This window comes from Triplophysa rosa, linkage group LG7 (genome assembly GCF_024868665.1).
Source record: "Triplophysa rosa linkage group LG7, Trosa_1v2, whole genome shotgun sequence".
Lineage (NCBI taxonomy): Eukaryota > Metazoa > Chordata > Actinopteri > Cypriniformes > Nemacheilidae > Triplophysa > Triplophysa rosa.
The window spans coordinates 19,960,108-19,977,070 of record NC_079896.1 but is presented as its reverse complement, the minus strand read 5'-3'; the positions used below and the strand labels follow the sequence as shown (position 1 = coordinate 19,977,070).

Genomic DNA, 16,963 nt, shown 5'->3' with positions numbered 1-16,963 from the left:
TTCAAGCTCTAGTCTTTCTACTCTCTTGGGTTAAGGAGAACGGCTATGAAACGATGCCACAGCTGGAGGATACTTTAGCTTCTTCTTATCACTTAAGCACCCAACACTGTCCACCAAACTGTGCAGGGTTACATCTAGTTTGATGGGCAATGCTTATACGGCAGCGAGTCGGGCCGAAGTGCTGTATGCAGGCCTAAGTGCGCTTTTTTCTAGAGTTAGAGAGTTTGCTGGGAGAGGGTCAGCCTTCTGTTAGTAGTACGAGTGCGGCTTTCAGCCTTCTGACCTGCACAAGTGGGGTTTTAAGACCTGAATTATTTCCTGGTTGGGCCTCCATGGGAGATTCCCCTCAGGAAGGACCTTCTAACTGAAGGCGAGGTTTCAATATACCAGAGCTGTGAAAACTGTGGGTTCAGCCCCCAATTCTTGAATGAATGTCTCTACCGAGGTAGAGGACCAAGAGAGGCTATTTGCTTGGAGGCTTATGTTAGCATGGAGGACGTGTGGCCAGTTATTGGTCTGTTTTGGTCGCCTAAGAAAGGCTACCCAGCCGCTAAACAAAGCATTAGCAAAGGGATCGTGGAAGCTATTTCTAAGGCATATGAAGTGCGCAGAATGCCTTCACCTCTACTTATAAGGGCACATTCTACTATGGCTTCTTCTAAAGCTTTATTATCAGGGGTTTCCCTGCTACATGAATGTGATGCGGCAGGCTGGTCTTCTCCGCATTCATTTTTGAGGCTCTTCATCCGGGGTCCTCAACCCTGTACAGGACCTCGACTTTCCTGCAGAGTTTCATATCTATATATCATCTAAATAACATCTAAAATTTAACGCTTTTCTGTCTTTTGGTTAAGATAAAGTGTAGTCTAATGGTAAACACTTTGTTTTTACATGTCACCGCTTTTGCTAATGACGTAATTAATTGACATGTTTTTTTAAATGAAAGATTATTGTTTATCATGTACATTTTCACAAAAAATCTAATGGAAAGATCAGCCAAAAGTACTTTTAAATCAATTCTCCAAAATGTTTCTCTCTTAATTAGATTAGTAACGACTATGCTGTTCAGGCCCTATAGGTAAAGGTAGCTCTGTGTTTCATTCCAAAGAGCTCATCCCTATGCCCTATAAGCCCTTCAAAGGGTTTACCTTCTGGAGTGAGGACTTCGAAAGGTGTAGGGGACCAAACAACTGTTTCTTGAAGTTCCCTTCTGTGTCATCATCCCATGTCCACAAGAAGGCGCTGTTGTAACACAAAGAATCTGCACGAAACATCATGGGGGCCGAAGTGTCCATCAGTTGTAGCCTTCAAAACCTTCATTTCGAAGGGCTCTTTGAAGTGGCCAGTTATGAGCACTTTGATTTAGAACGACTTTTGCTGTTACAGGGAAATGAGATCTCTGTTAGTGGACACATCAAGACTGTAACAGATATCAGATGAAATGGCTCTTGGATGCTTTACTGTACCAAACCCAAATTTGAATTGTCAATCCTCCAAACCCCAGATTGCTATACAATTAGACAGCATTTTAAACTCTTTTATGCATATTATAAACAGACTGGTTTCAGAATAATGAAAGGCCAAAAATGTTACTTCAAAAAATTGTACTTATAAAAAAACCTAGACAGTTCTTTTTCTCTCATGGCTGATTCTCTGGTCAAAGCATAGGAACACATAGTTCCTACATAACCCATACCCTTACAAAAAAGTATACAAGTGTTCTATTAGTATACATAAAAATAGTATGCACAGTAAAAATAACAGTCTACTTTATGTAATGCTCAAAAATCAAAGTATATGTATAGAAATAGTTCACCATAATGGAATCTTGGAAGAGACAGGATATTATTTTTTCTATTTAAATAGAAAACCCTGACAAATTTGTTGAGACATTCAGAATATTTATTATTCTTGTACATTTGGACCCAATTTTATTGGTATGAATGAATACAAAATAGTTTATGTTTTACTAGAGTACATTAAACTATCTTAGCAACTGGAAAAGAAACAGATAGATCACTTATTGGCTTCCTATTAATAACTCTTGCAATGCAGTTGGAGTAAATAACATTGTATCTTACATACAAATCATCACAACACTAAAATGCATACATAAATTAGTTATACATTAGAATGAAACTCATCAAGTCCATTGATATAAATAATAAACATTCTGCAAAGCGAACTGTTAAACAAACTATTGAGACACAATTGAAAAGAAAACCTAAAATCACCCGACAAGCAAAATCAACATATGTAGGCTGTTGTTTTAGACTGCCTGGAACCTCTTTAAATAGCAAATGTCTCATTAAAAGATCATATCATTACATTCAAATTAACTTCCATGACTTGCCTCCTTATAATCACAAATACATTGCCAAATAAACATCACTTACTAATGGTTTACGGTTAACACCAATAAACATGACACAGTCAATAAAAGTTCAAAAACATTATTCACATTATTGCATACAGTGCACTACGAAGCATTAAATAAAGTTTCAGTATTGCGTCATAAACTATTAGCTACACATGTAGTGAATAATATTTTTATCCAAGAAAAATCAAACAATCAATCATACATTAGTCTTTTTGAAAGGCTGAAAATGGTCAGACTACACATGCAGCGGTCTCTCTGTCTGTAATTGTACTGTAGATGTTGAATAGAGGATTATTTTAGAACCAGAGGAAAGGTGAATATTTTAAATGAGTAATAAACAAATTAGGCATTATTAGGCATTGTTCCTTTGTGTATATTATTAACAGCTGAGTGAAATTTACTGTCTGCCTATATATAAACTAGCAATTTCTACCTCAATTATGCACTGTGAAAGTCTTGTTATAATAGATTTCTTTTAAGGACCATCTTTTCAGCCACATGCAGATCTAAATAATAAATAATACATCAAGTATTTTATTGTATTTATTTATTACATTACATGTGTGATTACTTGAATACATTTTTAAATATAAAATATTGAGAAAGCATTTAAGATAAATAAGAGCATAACAGATGCTAGACATTCAGCATGCTAAGTTTTCTGTTCTAAAACTAAAATCTAATTAACAAGAAAGTTAATTATATATCATTGTACACAGACACAATTCCAAGATAATTATTTCATACAAATGATTTAAATACAGGTTGCTAATTAGAATACTTGTTTTATGGAATAAACAGGCTGAATTACATAAAATGCGATCCAGACATCCTGAGAAACAAACTTCTGACTACATTAGGTCTTATTCAGGTTTTACAAAGACTGCGGAGGCCCAAAAACCATTCAATAGCGTACTGTCAGATGAAAAGAGCATAATGACTTCAGGAGGTGGTCATGGTCGAAGGATCAGTCCACATGGCTGCCACATCTCTGAACCTGCAAACAGTACAGTAAGAATTTGAAGGCATGAACAGTATAAGCATCATTTGGTGTCTGATAATCGATTTTAACCAGTTCAATGTCACTGTCTGAGTAGATCTCACCTGGCATTTATGAGGTACTGTGCCAGGCTGATGTTGGCAGGAGTGCCCGTGATGGTGATCTGACGGTCTGTTGACCCCTCCATGGCATTAGCAATTTTGATCTGAGCTCCAGACATCTGACGGATTTCATTAATTTTGGTGCCCTGGCGTCCGATTATGCAGCCTATTAACTGGAAACATGAAGAGAGATTGACTTCATAAGGTTTTTATGAGTTTGGATTTTCAACCAGTTTTTTGACATCTGTAAAAAATATATTTTACAGAATTTTCTGTTTTTTTTACACTTTTTCAACGTATAATGTAAAAAAATTCTTTTTTTTACAGATTTTTTATGCATTTTACAAAAACGTAAAATTACAAAAAAAGACCGCAAATTTACAAGAAAAACGGGGAAAACATATAATTTACAGGAAAAACCGTCATTTACAGTTCATTTACATTTATGTATTTGGCAGACGCTTTTATCCAAAGCGACTTACATTGCATTGTATTATACATTTTGTTTCTGTCTATGTGCAATCCCTTGGGATTGAACCCATGACCTTGGCATTGCTAGTGCCATGCTCTAACCACTGGTGCCCCAGCTGCCAAAGATCTGATTTTTTTTGTGAAAAGCAACAGGTTTTTTGTCTGTTTTGTAATGGAATTTTAAAGGGATATTTCTACTTTCATATAATATGTTTAATAAGGTGGTTAGGAACAATGCTCACATCATTTGGAATGGTGAGTTCATGAGTACTGGCCTGTGAACTGGCATCCAGACCTAGAAACACAGTAAGTATGAGAGAAAATAAGATCTTGTACAGTTAAAAAAGTAAACATTCTCTTGCTATTGAATTTTTTTGGTCAACAATTTATTATTTTGAAATGCAATACAAGTCTCAGGGCTCGACATTAAGCATTGTCATGTGGTTGTCCAGTAAATTTGTCATTCACTTGTCCGAGTACAAAAATGAGATAAAAAATGATATTTCATTTGAAGCGTTCCGTGCTCAGTGTGGGGGGCATTGATTATTGTCACACACAAAGAAGCACAACGACAAACGCACTTCACACAAACACGCCTCTGTCTAATGCTTTTATTTTTATTATTCTATCTACATATATGTCACACTGTACAGCCCTGAATGTTATTTTTTTTTCAAGTTTCTTGTCCGGTCAGGCAAGTAAAATTCTGTCTCTCTCTCTCAAAACATTCACTTGTTCTGGACAAGCGTCAATGTCGAGCCCTGATAAATGACGGATTGTCAAGCTACCTGCAGGGGGATAAGTTTGAAAGACAAAAAAGTGAACAAAAGATCTACAGGTATAGATTTAAGGGTGTTTAGTGGGGGGGGGGTTAAGGTACGTACCAGGGAAAGCAGGGGTGGTCTGTCCAAGGGAGGTAAAGGGGGTATGCTGCATAGCCAGCTGATGGAGCTTTGTCAACTGCTGGGGGAGGGAGGAGGATCAGTACACCTAACAGGTTATCATGAGTCCTGCCTGGACCTTCACAAACTCTTGTTAGACACTAACAAGGCCTTGTGTATAAAGACACATAGAAATAGATCTTTAAGCTGTATCAATATTAATAAAGCTAAGAAAAGGTTAAGAAGAGTACTACACTAAAGTAAGGTAGGATTGTAAGGGATGGTTTACTCACGTCCGGGTGTGGGATGGCGTATTGTCCCTGAATGGTGTATGTCTATGGAAAGGAAAGAAAATCTTCATACAGGGGAGCAGGGGATTACAAACAACGGGGAATACTACTACTAATGCCTCATCGGCTAAACCTAAGCCAACTCAGACAACTTCTATCATGTTAAACATCATTGATGGCTTTTTTACATATAAAGATATACTTTCAAGACAATGGGACCTATCATACACCTGGCGCAGTGCAACGTCAGGTGGGAAGCAAGTTTTTTTGCTAGTTTCAGCCCAACACAGTTATCATTTTCGCATCCAGTGCCACGTTGTTTAAATAGCAAATGCACTTGTGCCCATCTGGTGCTGGTAAAGTCCATTTACGAAGTCGACGTGCCACTTGGCGACCATGTTTGCAACGCCTCTGGGCAGTTATGTACATAGCAGGTCAACAATCCTATCTCAATAAATGGTGGAAGGCAGATATTTCTAAAATCACTGACAAAAATCACAATCAAATAGCATAATTTCGATCAATAATTAAACCTGATACGGACTGTACCATAACTTCGGTTTGCTAAGCTTAAAGGGTGTGTCATGCATTCTGACTTCTTTACAATGTTAAACGTGCTGTCTTCTCATGCTTAACATGGTTAACTTGTCAAAAAACGAGTTGGGCGTATTATGTAGTATTTCTGTGCTCGATACCCTCCCCCAGCGATCGTACAGGTTTCGGAAAGTTTTTTTTCAGAACATATAAAACTGTTTCGTAACAATTTTTCATAGTCCCTTATTGGACAATTCTCCCGGAGAAGCACGCGGCAGCAAGGAGAGCAGGAGAAGGAGCATGCGCAGACGTCACTTTCACTTGTGTGCAGGAGAGAGAGAGCATACGTTCGCGAAGTTCAGGTGTTTGTTTGTTCACTGCATTTGGGTGATGAATGTTATATAAACGGTGGATATAACGCTGGATTTGGAGATCATTTGAACTGATATATGGAGCCGTCCCAGCGCTAAAAGATGCCGGACATGAACCGCATGCGATGAGTGAAACTGATGTCTGTGTTTTGTTGGCTATGGATGCGCACGTGCTTTAGATCAGCCTATCCCACACCCCCCCCCACGCACCGTATGCTTTCGGAAATAATAGCATCTCTATACTCTTCGAAGATACGAAGTATGCAATACTACTCTATAGGTACTCAAGATTAATATGAGATTGGCAGAAACCGCGTGTGTTAGGGCCGCTTTAAATTGCGTTAAAAATCACCTTTTTCGAGGTCGCTTCAGATATTGCGCATGCAAATAGGCTGGCAAGCGCCTCACATAAGCTCAGCCCCAGAGAATCGTCAGTCTTTATCGAGTGACGATTGGATCTTTCTACTGGAAGGCGGGGCTTTCTAGAGCTGCCATATTGAGGGCTGCATTCCTCTCCATTCTTTGTAAAGGCAGTGGCTTGTTTATATATATTATCTTTGGGCTGAAAACGAGGTGTGTTCAGGCGCATTATTGGTGCATTGCTATTTTGAGGCAACTTAAAATTGACCAATTAACAACTGGTCTAAAGTCAATGGTGCAGTATTTTTTATTCATTTAAAGGGCGTGTTAGTAATATGTGCCTTTAGGGTTGTGTGAACCATCTCTTTAGTAATGAGGCAAAGAATGAGGCCTAGGATTTGTCCCCCTCTCACATCCTTTATCAATAAGTTTGATGGATCCCCAATTAAAAAGGTATAAACAGTCGGTAGGTGTGACTACTGAAGTGTATTTTCTGACCATACTTACAGGCAGAGGCTGATGTTGCAGTAACAAGCTGAGATTGGCTGTGGCCGGTGCTGCCAGAGTGTCTGCTCTTACCTGCCCACCAGAGAAAATAATTGGTGTGGTGGCAGGCTTGGGCCTGTACGGAATCGTGGCACCTTTGGGTGGGGACTGGAACAGGACAACATAGGACAAATAAGATTGGAAAATAAGACTTAGAGTAAACAATTGAGCGCAGATAATCAGAAAAATGCATTATTTATTCATCATCATGTCATTCAAAACCTGTTTATGACTTAAAATGTACAGAAGATCACAAAGCAACATCCTATTTTGAGAAATGTCCCAGTGGTTTTGTATCCATTCAGTGGAAGTCAGTGGGTCATATACAGTACAGGTTTTGACATGACATGAGGGTGAGTAAATTAATTTTAATTTCCTGGTAAAATGTCCCTTTATAACTCTGTATCAGAAAATAATTTTTATCTTGTTCTTACCTCCAGCATAACCACACAGATCTGTTTTACACACTGGATAATGGCCTCAGGAGCACCTGAAATAGTGACTGCCCGCTCAGTGGAATTGGGCAGCATGTCTCCAGCCACCTGCACCTGTGCACCTGTAGACTGAAAACCAAGCACAGCACAATCTCAGCCAGGGTACACAGAAACACAGATTTTCTCTCATTTTTTTGTTGCTCTAATCTGATTAGTTTGTTTCGACTGTTGAATTGAAGTAAAGCACATACTAAACATACTTGCATAGTAAGAAATGTTGCAGTTTATGAAATGTGAAACAATGAATTCATAACCATGTGACATACCTCCCTCATCTCCTTGATCTTAGAACCCCCCTTCCCAATTAGAGAGCCACACTGGCTGGCCGGCACCACCAAGCGCAAAGTCACTGGAGGTTTACTTGTGGCCTGACTGTTGCTCATAGAGTTAATGATATCCTGTGGGAAACCAGAACACCATCTTTAACATTTTATCAGACCTCATTTTATAGAAGTGACATTTAGATGTGCTATATAATCATTTCAAGACGCATATGGGAATTTATGAGGTCTGATACTTCTTCAAACTTGTACGCGATCATGGCGAAGGCCTTGAAAATGGCATCTGTGGGTCCTGTGATGGTCACAATCCTCTCTGGACAGTTCCCCTCTGAAATGTTTATACGCGCACTACTCTGTAGATATAGTATGTTTTGTTAATAGAGTAGTGATGATAAAATAATGTTGATAAGAATCAAAGCGGATACGAATCATTTTATAGGTACTTACCTCTTTGCGCATCTTCTTCACAGTTTCCCCTTTCTGAAAAAATGTACATTTTATCCAAATGCATGTTGTGAGTCATACATTATTATGAAAAAATGACTGTATTTTTTGTAACATTGTTTTGGTTTCCTGACCTTGCCAATAATGCTGCCAACCTCCTGCAAGTGAAGAAGAAAAAGTATTCATTGTGATCGCAGATGCTGTGATTTGAATTAAATTCTCAAATATTTTGCATTTGTTAATCTGACAGGAGAGGATATGCTAACAAAAGCAACAAATCTGTGAAAACAGTAAGAAAAACTCATGTAGGTAGTGACTGGAAAGGGAAGATCTGACAGATTACTCTTTATACCTGAAAACTTTTTTGTAAATTATGACATAGCCTACTGTATAAAGTTTAGGGGACAGACTTTTTTGTCTTACAAAACTCTTGTACTGTGTCACTGGTACAGTATTGTATGGAAATTTATCACAACCTGATGCATGTTGTTCTTGTACCTTTCCATGCATAAGGAGCCTGATGGTCAGAGTGACATTGAGCCCTCCTTCGGACTGAACTTTGGTGGGTTCCATGGTTAGGATTTGGGGCTGGGTGAACAAGTCAGGAATTCACAGGAGCGATTGAGGAATACAGGGGCCAGTTGTAACCTCACAGTCACTTAAAAATAAAAAATAGAAAAGACATAGAAAAAAAGTTTATTTCAATCTTTTCAATCACAGAAAGATTAAATGACTACAATATTGTTTGACTTACAATGAAATAAGTGTAATGTGTGATGTTTTTTTGTAACCGCAAGGGGGAGGCTTTGTCTAATACACAACCAATGTTTAAGGTTTGGTTATGTACCCATTGATGCCTTGGTATACACTGTCCTGTTGGTATAAAAAACTCAAAAGTAGCAGTGTATTTTTCCAATGAACATATCAATTCTAAATTCTACATTGCATAATTAGATGTCCAACCAGTGACCATTTTATGACTCTTTCTTCTGTGGAACACAAAATACATTTTGTTGAAAAATGTTTTTTGTGCCAGTGAGGGCCAATATTCTTCAAAATATGTTAGATATTTATATATCTCTAACACAGCAAAATCGCCAGTGTTAAAAAATGTAAAATTATCTTTCATAGTGTTTATATAATCCACATTTTGAGAGTGTGGATTATATACAGTATACACTGTGAGTGTTAATATGACCTTTTTTCAACACTGGCGATTTTACTGGATATATATAGACCATCATACAGTTTTGGAATGACACGAGAGTAAGTACTGTAAATGATGAAAGAATTTTCATTGTTGGGTGAACTATGTTGCATTTTCACTGTGCTTTTCCGTTGTTTTTTTCTATTCATATTTGTAAATCTAAATATAAAGTTAGCCTTTCATTTGTTTATTTCTAAATGTGATATGTTTGGATATCATAACATCCTTTCCTGTAGCTCCTGAATGTTAAATTACATGCCATTAACAGCTTAGATGATATAGTCAAATAAACGTGTGCCCAGTACATTCCATACTGGAACATTGCATTTGTCCAAAAATAATGACTTCAATAGGGCAGACTGGAAATAAATCAATTATGACCTCAATGAGAAGCAACTGATTTGAGCTTGCTGTCTTGTTATAGTCAGTGGCGGAGCCAGACAATTTTCATAGGGGTGGCCAGACTGAGACCATAGCTCACACAGGGGTAGCACAGAAACTGATATCATCTTTTTTTCCCCCTATGTGGCAAGTCACTGTGGATCTAGTAGTGTTTCTTTGTCACTCACTCATTTACTTAAACAGGCAGTGATTGCCATGTAGAATTACATCATGAAGATCCACATAAGCTTTTTAATGTATTACTAAACTGATTTAAAAAAAGATATGAAACAGTGTGGCATTGCAGAAGGTGGTGTCTTTTTAATTGGTGATAAAGCTCACACCATAATGACAATTTACACGACATAAGAATATACCAGAATGCACTTTTATAAAACAAACATTACAATATCACAGAGAAACCAAAATATAGTAACCTTAACATTATGGGCAAGCATTTCAAAAATATTCCTTTGCAATACTTTGCATATTATCATTTGGCTGCCAACTGCCAACAAAACATTTTAATTCCCTTTCAAGGATATGACACAGACAGACCACCACCATTAAGCTAAATCAGCACTGAAAGTTGACTTTACTTTTAATGGCCTTCTACAACGCTCTTTTAAATGACACCGACACAGTGAAACTGTTTATATCTTGCGACTTTCATACTGCTAAATTAACAGCCTAAATTAATTTAGCAAACTTTACCATGTCTGTTTCAACTTCAGCACGCCAGCCATAATATACATAAATTAAGACAAGAAACATTTCAAACATAGTGAATAAACTTAATTCTTCTTCTTAACTTACCTGTGACCTCTTCTCTCGCGGCGGGAAACAGACAGTCCTTCTACTGCACGCGCAAAGTCCGTTGGAGCACACGCGAACAACAACAACACTACTTCTTCTTCTATAATTGTGTTGGTGGCAGTGTTGCCAACTCTTTTCAATAGAAAGTAGCTAAAGCCTGCCCGAAAAGTCGCTAAATGTCGCCAAATGACGTCACGCGCATATCAGTGACGTCATCACGTAGTATCTGACAGCTAAGGTCTGCTTCACATCTCTACTCTCTGAGCGGTTGTGTACAGTATTATATTAAAACAATACACCCAAATGCACAATAAATAGGCTCTTAATGACTTATTTTTCTGTTTCTGTTGGCAGACAACAAAAACGCATGTAACAGTGAGTGAACTCACCAATTAAAACTACACACCAGCAGTCACTTTCGTTGAACAGCTAAAATCCGTCTGTGTTCTTGTTTATGCGTCCATACAGTCATCGCATTATAAATGCTCAAACAAGGTCAATAAGTGATTAGTTCTTGGAAACACTGTTTGTACATGCCTCTCTCATTCACGCGTCAGTGCAGTCTGAACTGAATGTGCTGCTTCTCCTGTCGCGCACTGAACAGAATAGACACAGAGAGGCGGTGCTGCGCTGGGAAGGCAAAAGCTCGCTCTCGCGGGGCAATAGACGTGAAGCAGAATGTTTCGCTAAGCCGCCAAGGCTTATTCAGAAAGTAGCTAGATTTGTCGTTAGTCGCTTTTTGAAAAATAAGTCGCTAACGGGGTCTGAAAAGTCGCTAAATCTAGCGACAAAGTCGCCAAATTGGCAACACTGGTTGGTGGTTGAAATTCAAGTTGAGTGTATTACAGCCACCTTCAGTTTGGTTGGAGAAGTACTTGTTTGAGGTGCGCTGTTGAAATGCGTCCATATGGGAACAACTGTGTACAAAAATGGTTCCGCAAAAACGTTGCCGGCAAAGCGGTGATGGGGGGCCAGGGGGGTGGCCAAAGATTAATTTATGGTGGCCTTGGCCACCATTGGCCACCCCCTGGCTCCGCCCCTGGTTATAGTTATGGCTAAATTGCATAGCTTCAGAAGGACAGCAGCCATATAGCCTTGTATAACATTTATTGTTTTTGAAGCCTAAATACAATCACCAGAAGTAAAAAGCTAACATGAGGCTATAAACAGACTACACCATGGTCGCTCGACATCAACATCACCACCACCAAGCCTTCAAGAAGTTCAAGAACTCTTTCAAACTTTATTAAAAACATGTTCCGAAATTACTCAGTGAATATATCCCCATCCACATTTTTGAGATATATATCCGCCGATGTATAGCAACTTGTTAGCAACCGCCATATTTAAGAAAGGTTTAAAGCTTTAAAATATCACAAGCGGGTTATAACTGATGTGTTTTATGTCGTAAGTAAGTAATATCGATCATAAGTAATTAGTCACTGTAATTTAATTAATAAGGGATTACTCTTCTTTTTTCTGTAATTTAATTAGTTACTTCCGATGTAATTGAACTAAATACTGTGTAATGTATACAATAGAGGAATTGACATTAAAATTCTAACTTTAAAGTCTAATTTTAAATGCATGCATTAATGTATCTTTCTCACATTTGTAATACTTTAGTCAGTTATTTATGTAGTTTTATATGATTTATTTGAATGAATTAAGAGTCGTTTCGTGTTTATCCATGAATTGCTTAGCTAATCAAGGTTGATGTAGGATATAAAAAGTAATTAGTAATAAGTAATTAAATACTTTTTGGAAAGAGTAATTTGTACAATAATCTAATTACACTATTGAATATATAACTAGTAACTAGTAATTAATTACTTTTACAGAGTAACTTACCCAACACTGGGTAGGGGTTAGTGATTGTTAGATTTTAATATTTTCCAGCAAAATATGCTACTGGTGATAAACATCATTTAACATATCGTCACGTTGAAATTATAAGGTTTAATCAGAAATTTTATGTCAAAATTGAGTTATTCACATATTCTTATTCTGTGATAACTTATTTACATTATGTGATGTTTTTTTCTTTACGTTGTGTACAATTTGGGACTTTTTTTCTTAAAACAAAAAGGTTTTATCTACAAAGTTAAGTGGAATCCAAAAACTTTTAAGATCATCATCTCAAAACTACTAAGAATGCAAATAGAACCTTATAATTCCAAGGCAACGACATTTCAAAGATGGCGGCAATCAACGTTTGAGTGAACCTTTAGGAAATTTCTTTGTGTTGTCTGCAACACTCGTATGTAGAGAACACAGGGCAAAAACTTTGTCGTGCCAGTCTATTATTGTATTATTGTACTACAATCTCTGATAAACCCTGCCCTAAACGGCACAAAAAAAAAAGAAATGTAATTGATTGTCCTAAAAGTCAGTCAGACAGAGTGGGCGGTTCTTGGCAAGTTTAATATGCAAAAACTGAGACAGATTTACAGCCAGATGTCCAATCTCCCACAGGATGCCAGATTACATAAAGACCTTAATCCAGATTAGCAGCATCCAGGGGTTAGTGACCAGTACCACTAAACAGCAAAAAATAATCTACAAAATCCACTATAGGTTCAGTGCCAGACCTAACAGAGTAGAAATAACATCATCTGTGTAATACAAAAAATGACAAAGAAACAATTTACATTTCACTGCATTGTGATCCTGAATAATCAACATTGTTTTGGAAAAAGAGAAATGCTTGAAGATGAGAATAATATTTAAACAGTATCATAAAAGAAGATTATACACAACACAGCCAGTCAGGCTGAAATAGCCAACAGATGGAATGTTTTTGTAAAAGTGGATCATAGATGAGCTCTGATTCTCTGAGGTTAAATATAAAATGGAACCACAATGCAAAAAAGCATTTTATGTCAGTTAATAAAGTCAATACTATACTGTACAGTGAGTGCGAACAAGCCACTTGATTTTGAATTGTGTTTTTAATGTTTGCATTATGATGAGATTGTAGAGAAACAAAAAGGCCACATATGGTGCCGTTTGAGACATGTTTGCTTCAAATGAGCAAATTTATTCTCATTTCATCGGTCTCATGAGCACACACACTTGCACACAAACACTATCGAAGTTGGCTGAACCCAAATTTGTTTTATGTTTATTGGCAAGTTAGCCATTTGCGCTAACGTTAATCGTGACAGAACTGGCGCATTGTTCAGCAGCGTTTCTCCTGACATCTGATGGGGAAAGTGGGTCAAGCTTTCTGCTAAAGAGCTTCTGGCCTCTTCCTCTGTAGCGGCTATCAAATTAAGCACGCTTTTTGCATGGCTGAGCAATGCTCAGAAAAAGCCCCCCCCCCCCTTTTCCATTGCGCATCTCTGCCCTGTTCTCAGTGTAGAACATGCATTGTAGAAGAAGGTTTTTACTCTCTGCTTTGTGGCTGAGATTGAGCTCCTCTAACAATAAAAGATGAAGCCTTATCTAAACCTACTGAGGCATGTTCTGCATTAAATGCAGATAGACGGTGATACTGAAAAGAAAAGCGGCCACTTTATTTAGATGCTTGTGTTATATAAGATGTCTTTGTTTTCTTTTCCCCCTTTATTTTTTGTACAGTTGTTGTTTAAATGACATGCAGCATGGAATGATTTTGCCCCATTCCCTGATGTGTTGATACTGAATAATACAGTGTATTTAAAAAAAACGACTATGAAGGTACAATTTTGTTTCTAGGGGAAAAAAACATTTAATTGTACCCTTAAACCCTTGAATTACACTTTAGGTCCTCAGGGTAAAATGATGTATCCCACAAAGATACATAATTATATGTTTTGTACCTGTAGGGGTGCAAAAAGGAACCCTTTATGGTACCACCCCATGACAGCTAAAAAAAATTTTTTTTTTAAACTGTATTGTCTAACAACTCTATTGTCTAATATTGTTTCTTGTGAATCTTATTGTAATTGTGTCACTTTAATTGGATGGAGATCCATAATTAAACTGTGATGACTTTTAAGGGCAGTTTGAAGTAAATCCATTTACACTCTTAAAAATAAAGGTGCTTATAAGGTTCTTCACAGCGATGCCATAGAAGAACCATTTTTGGTTCCACAAAGAACACTTTAGTCAAAGGTTCTTTAAAGAACCATCTCTTTCTTACCTTTTTATAATTTCAAGAACATTGTGCAACAGAAAGGTTCTTTAGATGTTAAATGTTCTTTATAGAACCATTTAGACAAAAAAAGGGTTCTTCTATGGCATTGTGAAGCACCTTTATTATTAAGAGTGTAGTGTCAGTTAGAGTCTGTTGAAAAGCTTTCCCCCCCCACATATATAAAACTGATAAAAATGAATTGTATACAAATGTAATCTTGTAATCATCATAACTAACAGTTTTTAAACAGTTTACTGCATTCTAGATTTTCATTGTATAGTTTCTCTGCATCCGTCCACATCAGTTACTGTCAAACAGATTTTTAAAGAAGGATTTGATATAAGAAAACCTTTTAAACCAATGTCATACAACATTTATGAACAGTCAAACTTTCCTAAGTAATCATCCATAGTGATTTAACTGACTCAAACCAGGGCAAAACATGACAACACTAAAATGTGAATAAATAAAAAATGAAATGGAATAAATGTGTGTATGGTGAAATTAAAACTCAAGATGTTATTAAAAACTGCAAGGTTTTGACCAGATGGATTTCCCCAAGGGTTGCCTTGTTTAAAAAAGCTTTAATTTCAGTGAAGGGACATTTATCACTGTTTTTGTATTAACATACCAGCAACCAGAGCATCTTTAGTTACATTTTCATTTAAAATAAATAATGGCATTAATGCCCTTAGGAAATACATTTCTTCAGACACTTTACCAAATTCCCCTAGCAAACACAACTGCATTAATTGAGACAAAAGTGCTTATGTGATTCTTTTGTCCCATTAAGTTCAATTCTGATCAAAGTCAATTCGAATGCCTACAGCATCTGTTACATACAAAAACAATTGCACTTTATTAAAATCTGTGGCAGAAATCCACAGAAAAGTCTAGAGATATTGATATGAATTGTTGCAGAAAGCAGTGAAGATGAAATATAGAATAAAGACATCCAATTGACCAATTCTCCGAGAGATGAGCAATACTTTTCTCCAATATGTACAGCTCTTTTGTATTTGTGTAATTAGGTGTAATGACTCATTAAGGCACATCGTCGAGAATTAAATCGAGCCATTTCCAAAACAATATCAAGTACGTTGTAAACAATAGTTGTTCCGTATAATGAATTAGTAATATCTTTGACCTGTGGTCGGCCTAGATAACACGACTAGTTTCAAACCAGAGTCATTTAATGTGTTTTAAACCAAGTCTGGATCAATTTAAAATTGATCATCAAAAATAAGTGTAACATCAGAATGCATTTCTTTTTTAAAAGTATCAAAGCAATCTATCAACTAACAAAATTATATGACGCTATTGCAATTCCATATTAATTTCAAAAACCCTTGAAACAATCCCAGAAACCCCTAAATCTAAAAGCTCAAGAAGAGGCTTTACCTTTGGTGCTACTAGAGACAGATGGCCACCACTTTCGACGTTTGCGAAAAGATTAATAAAAAACGGAACGTCATCCAAAGGGAAAATTATTTTTTCCCTATCCTCCTGGTTAACTCAGATCGAAAGGTGGCACCCAATTGGCTAGAGCTTAGAGTCATGTGAATAGAATGTCATGACACGTGACATTTCTGGCGAAACAGAATGACGGCAAAAGGCAGTTTCACCGAAATGATTTTGGGGTTCGATCTTGATCTTTATAAAGTCCTGAAAGCGGGTCGGACGTCCATGGGTGCAGGGGCACAGGGGTTCCCCTCCTGTGAGATTTTTAGATCTGTCCAATGAGAAACACTGGCAATTCAACACAATCATTGGATGATGCTCCATCTATGTCATCCCTGTCCTTTACCCTGAGGCAGTCTCTTTCGACAATTTTTGATGGTATATATTTACTTCTACAAAATGTTACGCAAGTACCCCAATTACTTCCATCCCAAATTATCATCAAACAAAGCACCAGTTTCAGACCAAAGACTCATAGTACAATTGCTACATGCTTCCTGCCGTCAAAGACCACAGTGATACTGACAATATACACTCATAGGATTCTATAGCAGGCATTGATTTTTTGTGTTGGATTGTCCTGTTCTTTGGTTCGCTTAATGTACTCTACTAGACTAAGAATTTTACGTTTCAACCATGCCAGAATTACACTGAGCTTTAGCTTCCTCCTCCGTGGATTAAGTGACCCAGAGCAAATCCATGGTGATGTCGGGACAGTTGTGGAGGGATTAATCTTCTGTCATTATGACTGAATCGCTTCGTTCAGACAGCCTCTGTATACATCTTCCAGGCTTGTAGTTACACAGGACATTAGAGGGGGCTTGA

The 16,963-nt window shown here is 37.2% G+C and overlaps 1 protein-coding gene across 1 annotated transcript; it reads right to left on the bottom strand.

Moving 5' to 3' along the window:
* Positions 1 to 1,890: 1,890 nt before the first annotated feature.
* Positions 1,891 to 16,271, bottom strand: LOC130557373 (poly(rC)-binding protein 3). The gene is made up of 13 exons (XM_057339074.1): positions 16,079 to 16,271; positions 8,652 to 8,811; positions 8,288 to 8,311; positions 8,157 to 8,189; positions 7,946 to 8,062; positions 7,695 to 7,826; positions 7,369 to 7,497; positions 6,896 to 7,042; positions 5,127 to 5,168; positions 4,837 to 4,912; positions 4,195 to 4,247; positions 3,485 to 3,654; positions 1,891 to 3,377 (listed from the first exon to the last, which is right to left on the bottom strand). The coding sequence occupies exons 2-13, from the start codon at positions 8,724 to 8,726 to the stop codon at positions 3,323 to 3,325; spliced, it is 1,053 nt and encodes a 350-aa protein (XP_057195057.1). The 5' UTR covers positions 8,727 to 8,811; positions 16,079 to 16,271; the 3' UTR covers positions 1,891 to 3,322.
* Positions 16,272 to 16,963: the final 692 nt, after the last annotated feature.

Bases quoted from the DNA above. Each gene is read 5' to 3' on its own strand.
- LOC130557373 (XM_057339074.1), bottom strand. From the start codon at position 8,726: ATGGAACCCACCAAAGTTCAGTCCGAAGGAGGGCTCAATGTCACTCTG. The intron at 5,169-6,895 runs GTAAGTATGGTC...TCCTTTCCATAG, and splicing joins TGCAACATCAGCCTCTGCCT to ACATACACCATTCAGGGACA. The intron at 3,655-4,194 runs GTGAGCATTGTT...TCATGTTTCCAG, and splicing joins AACTCACCATTCCAAATGAT to TTAATAGGCTGCATAATCGG.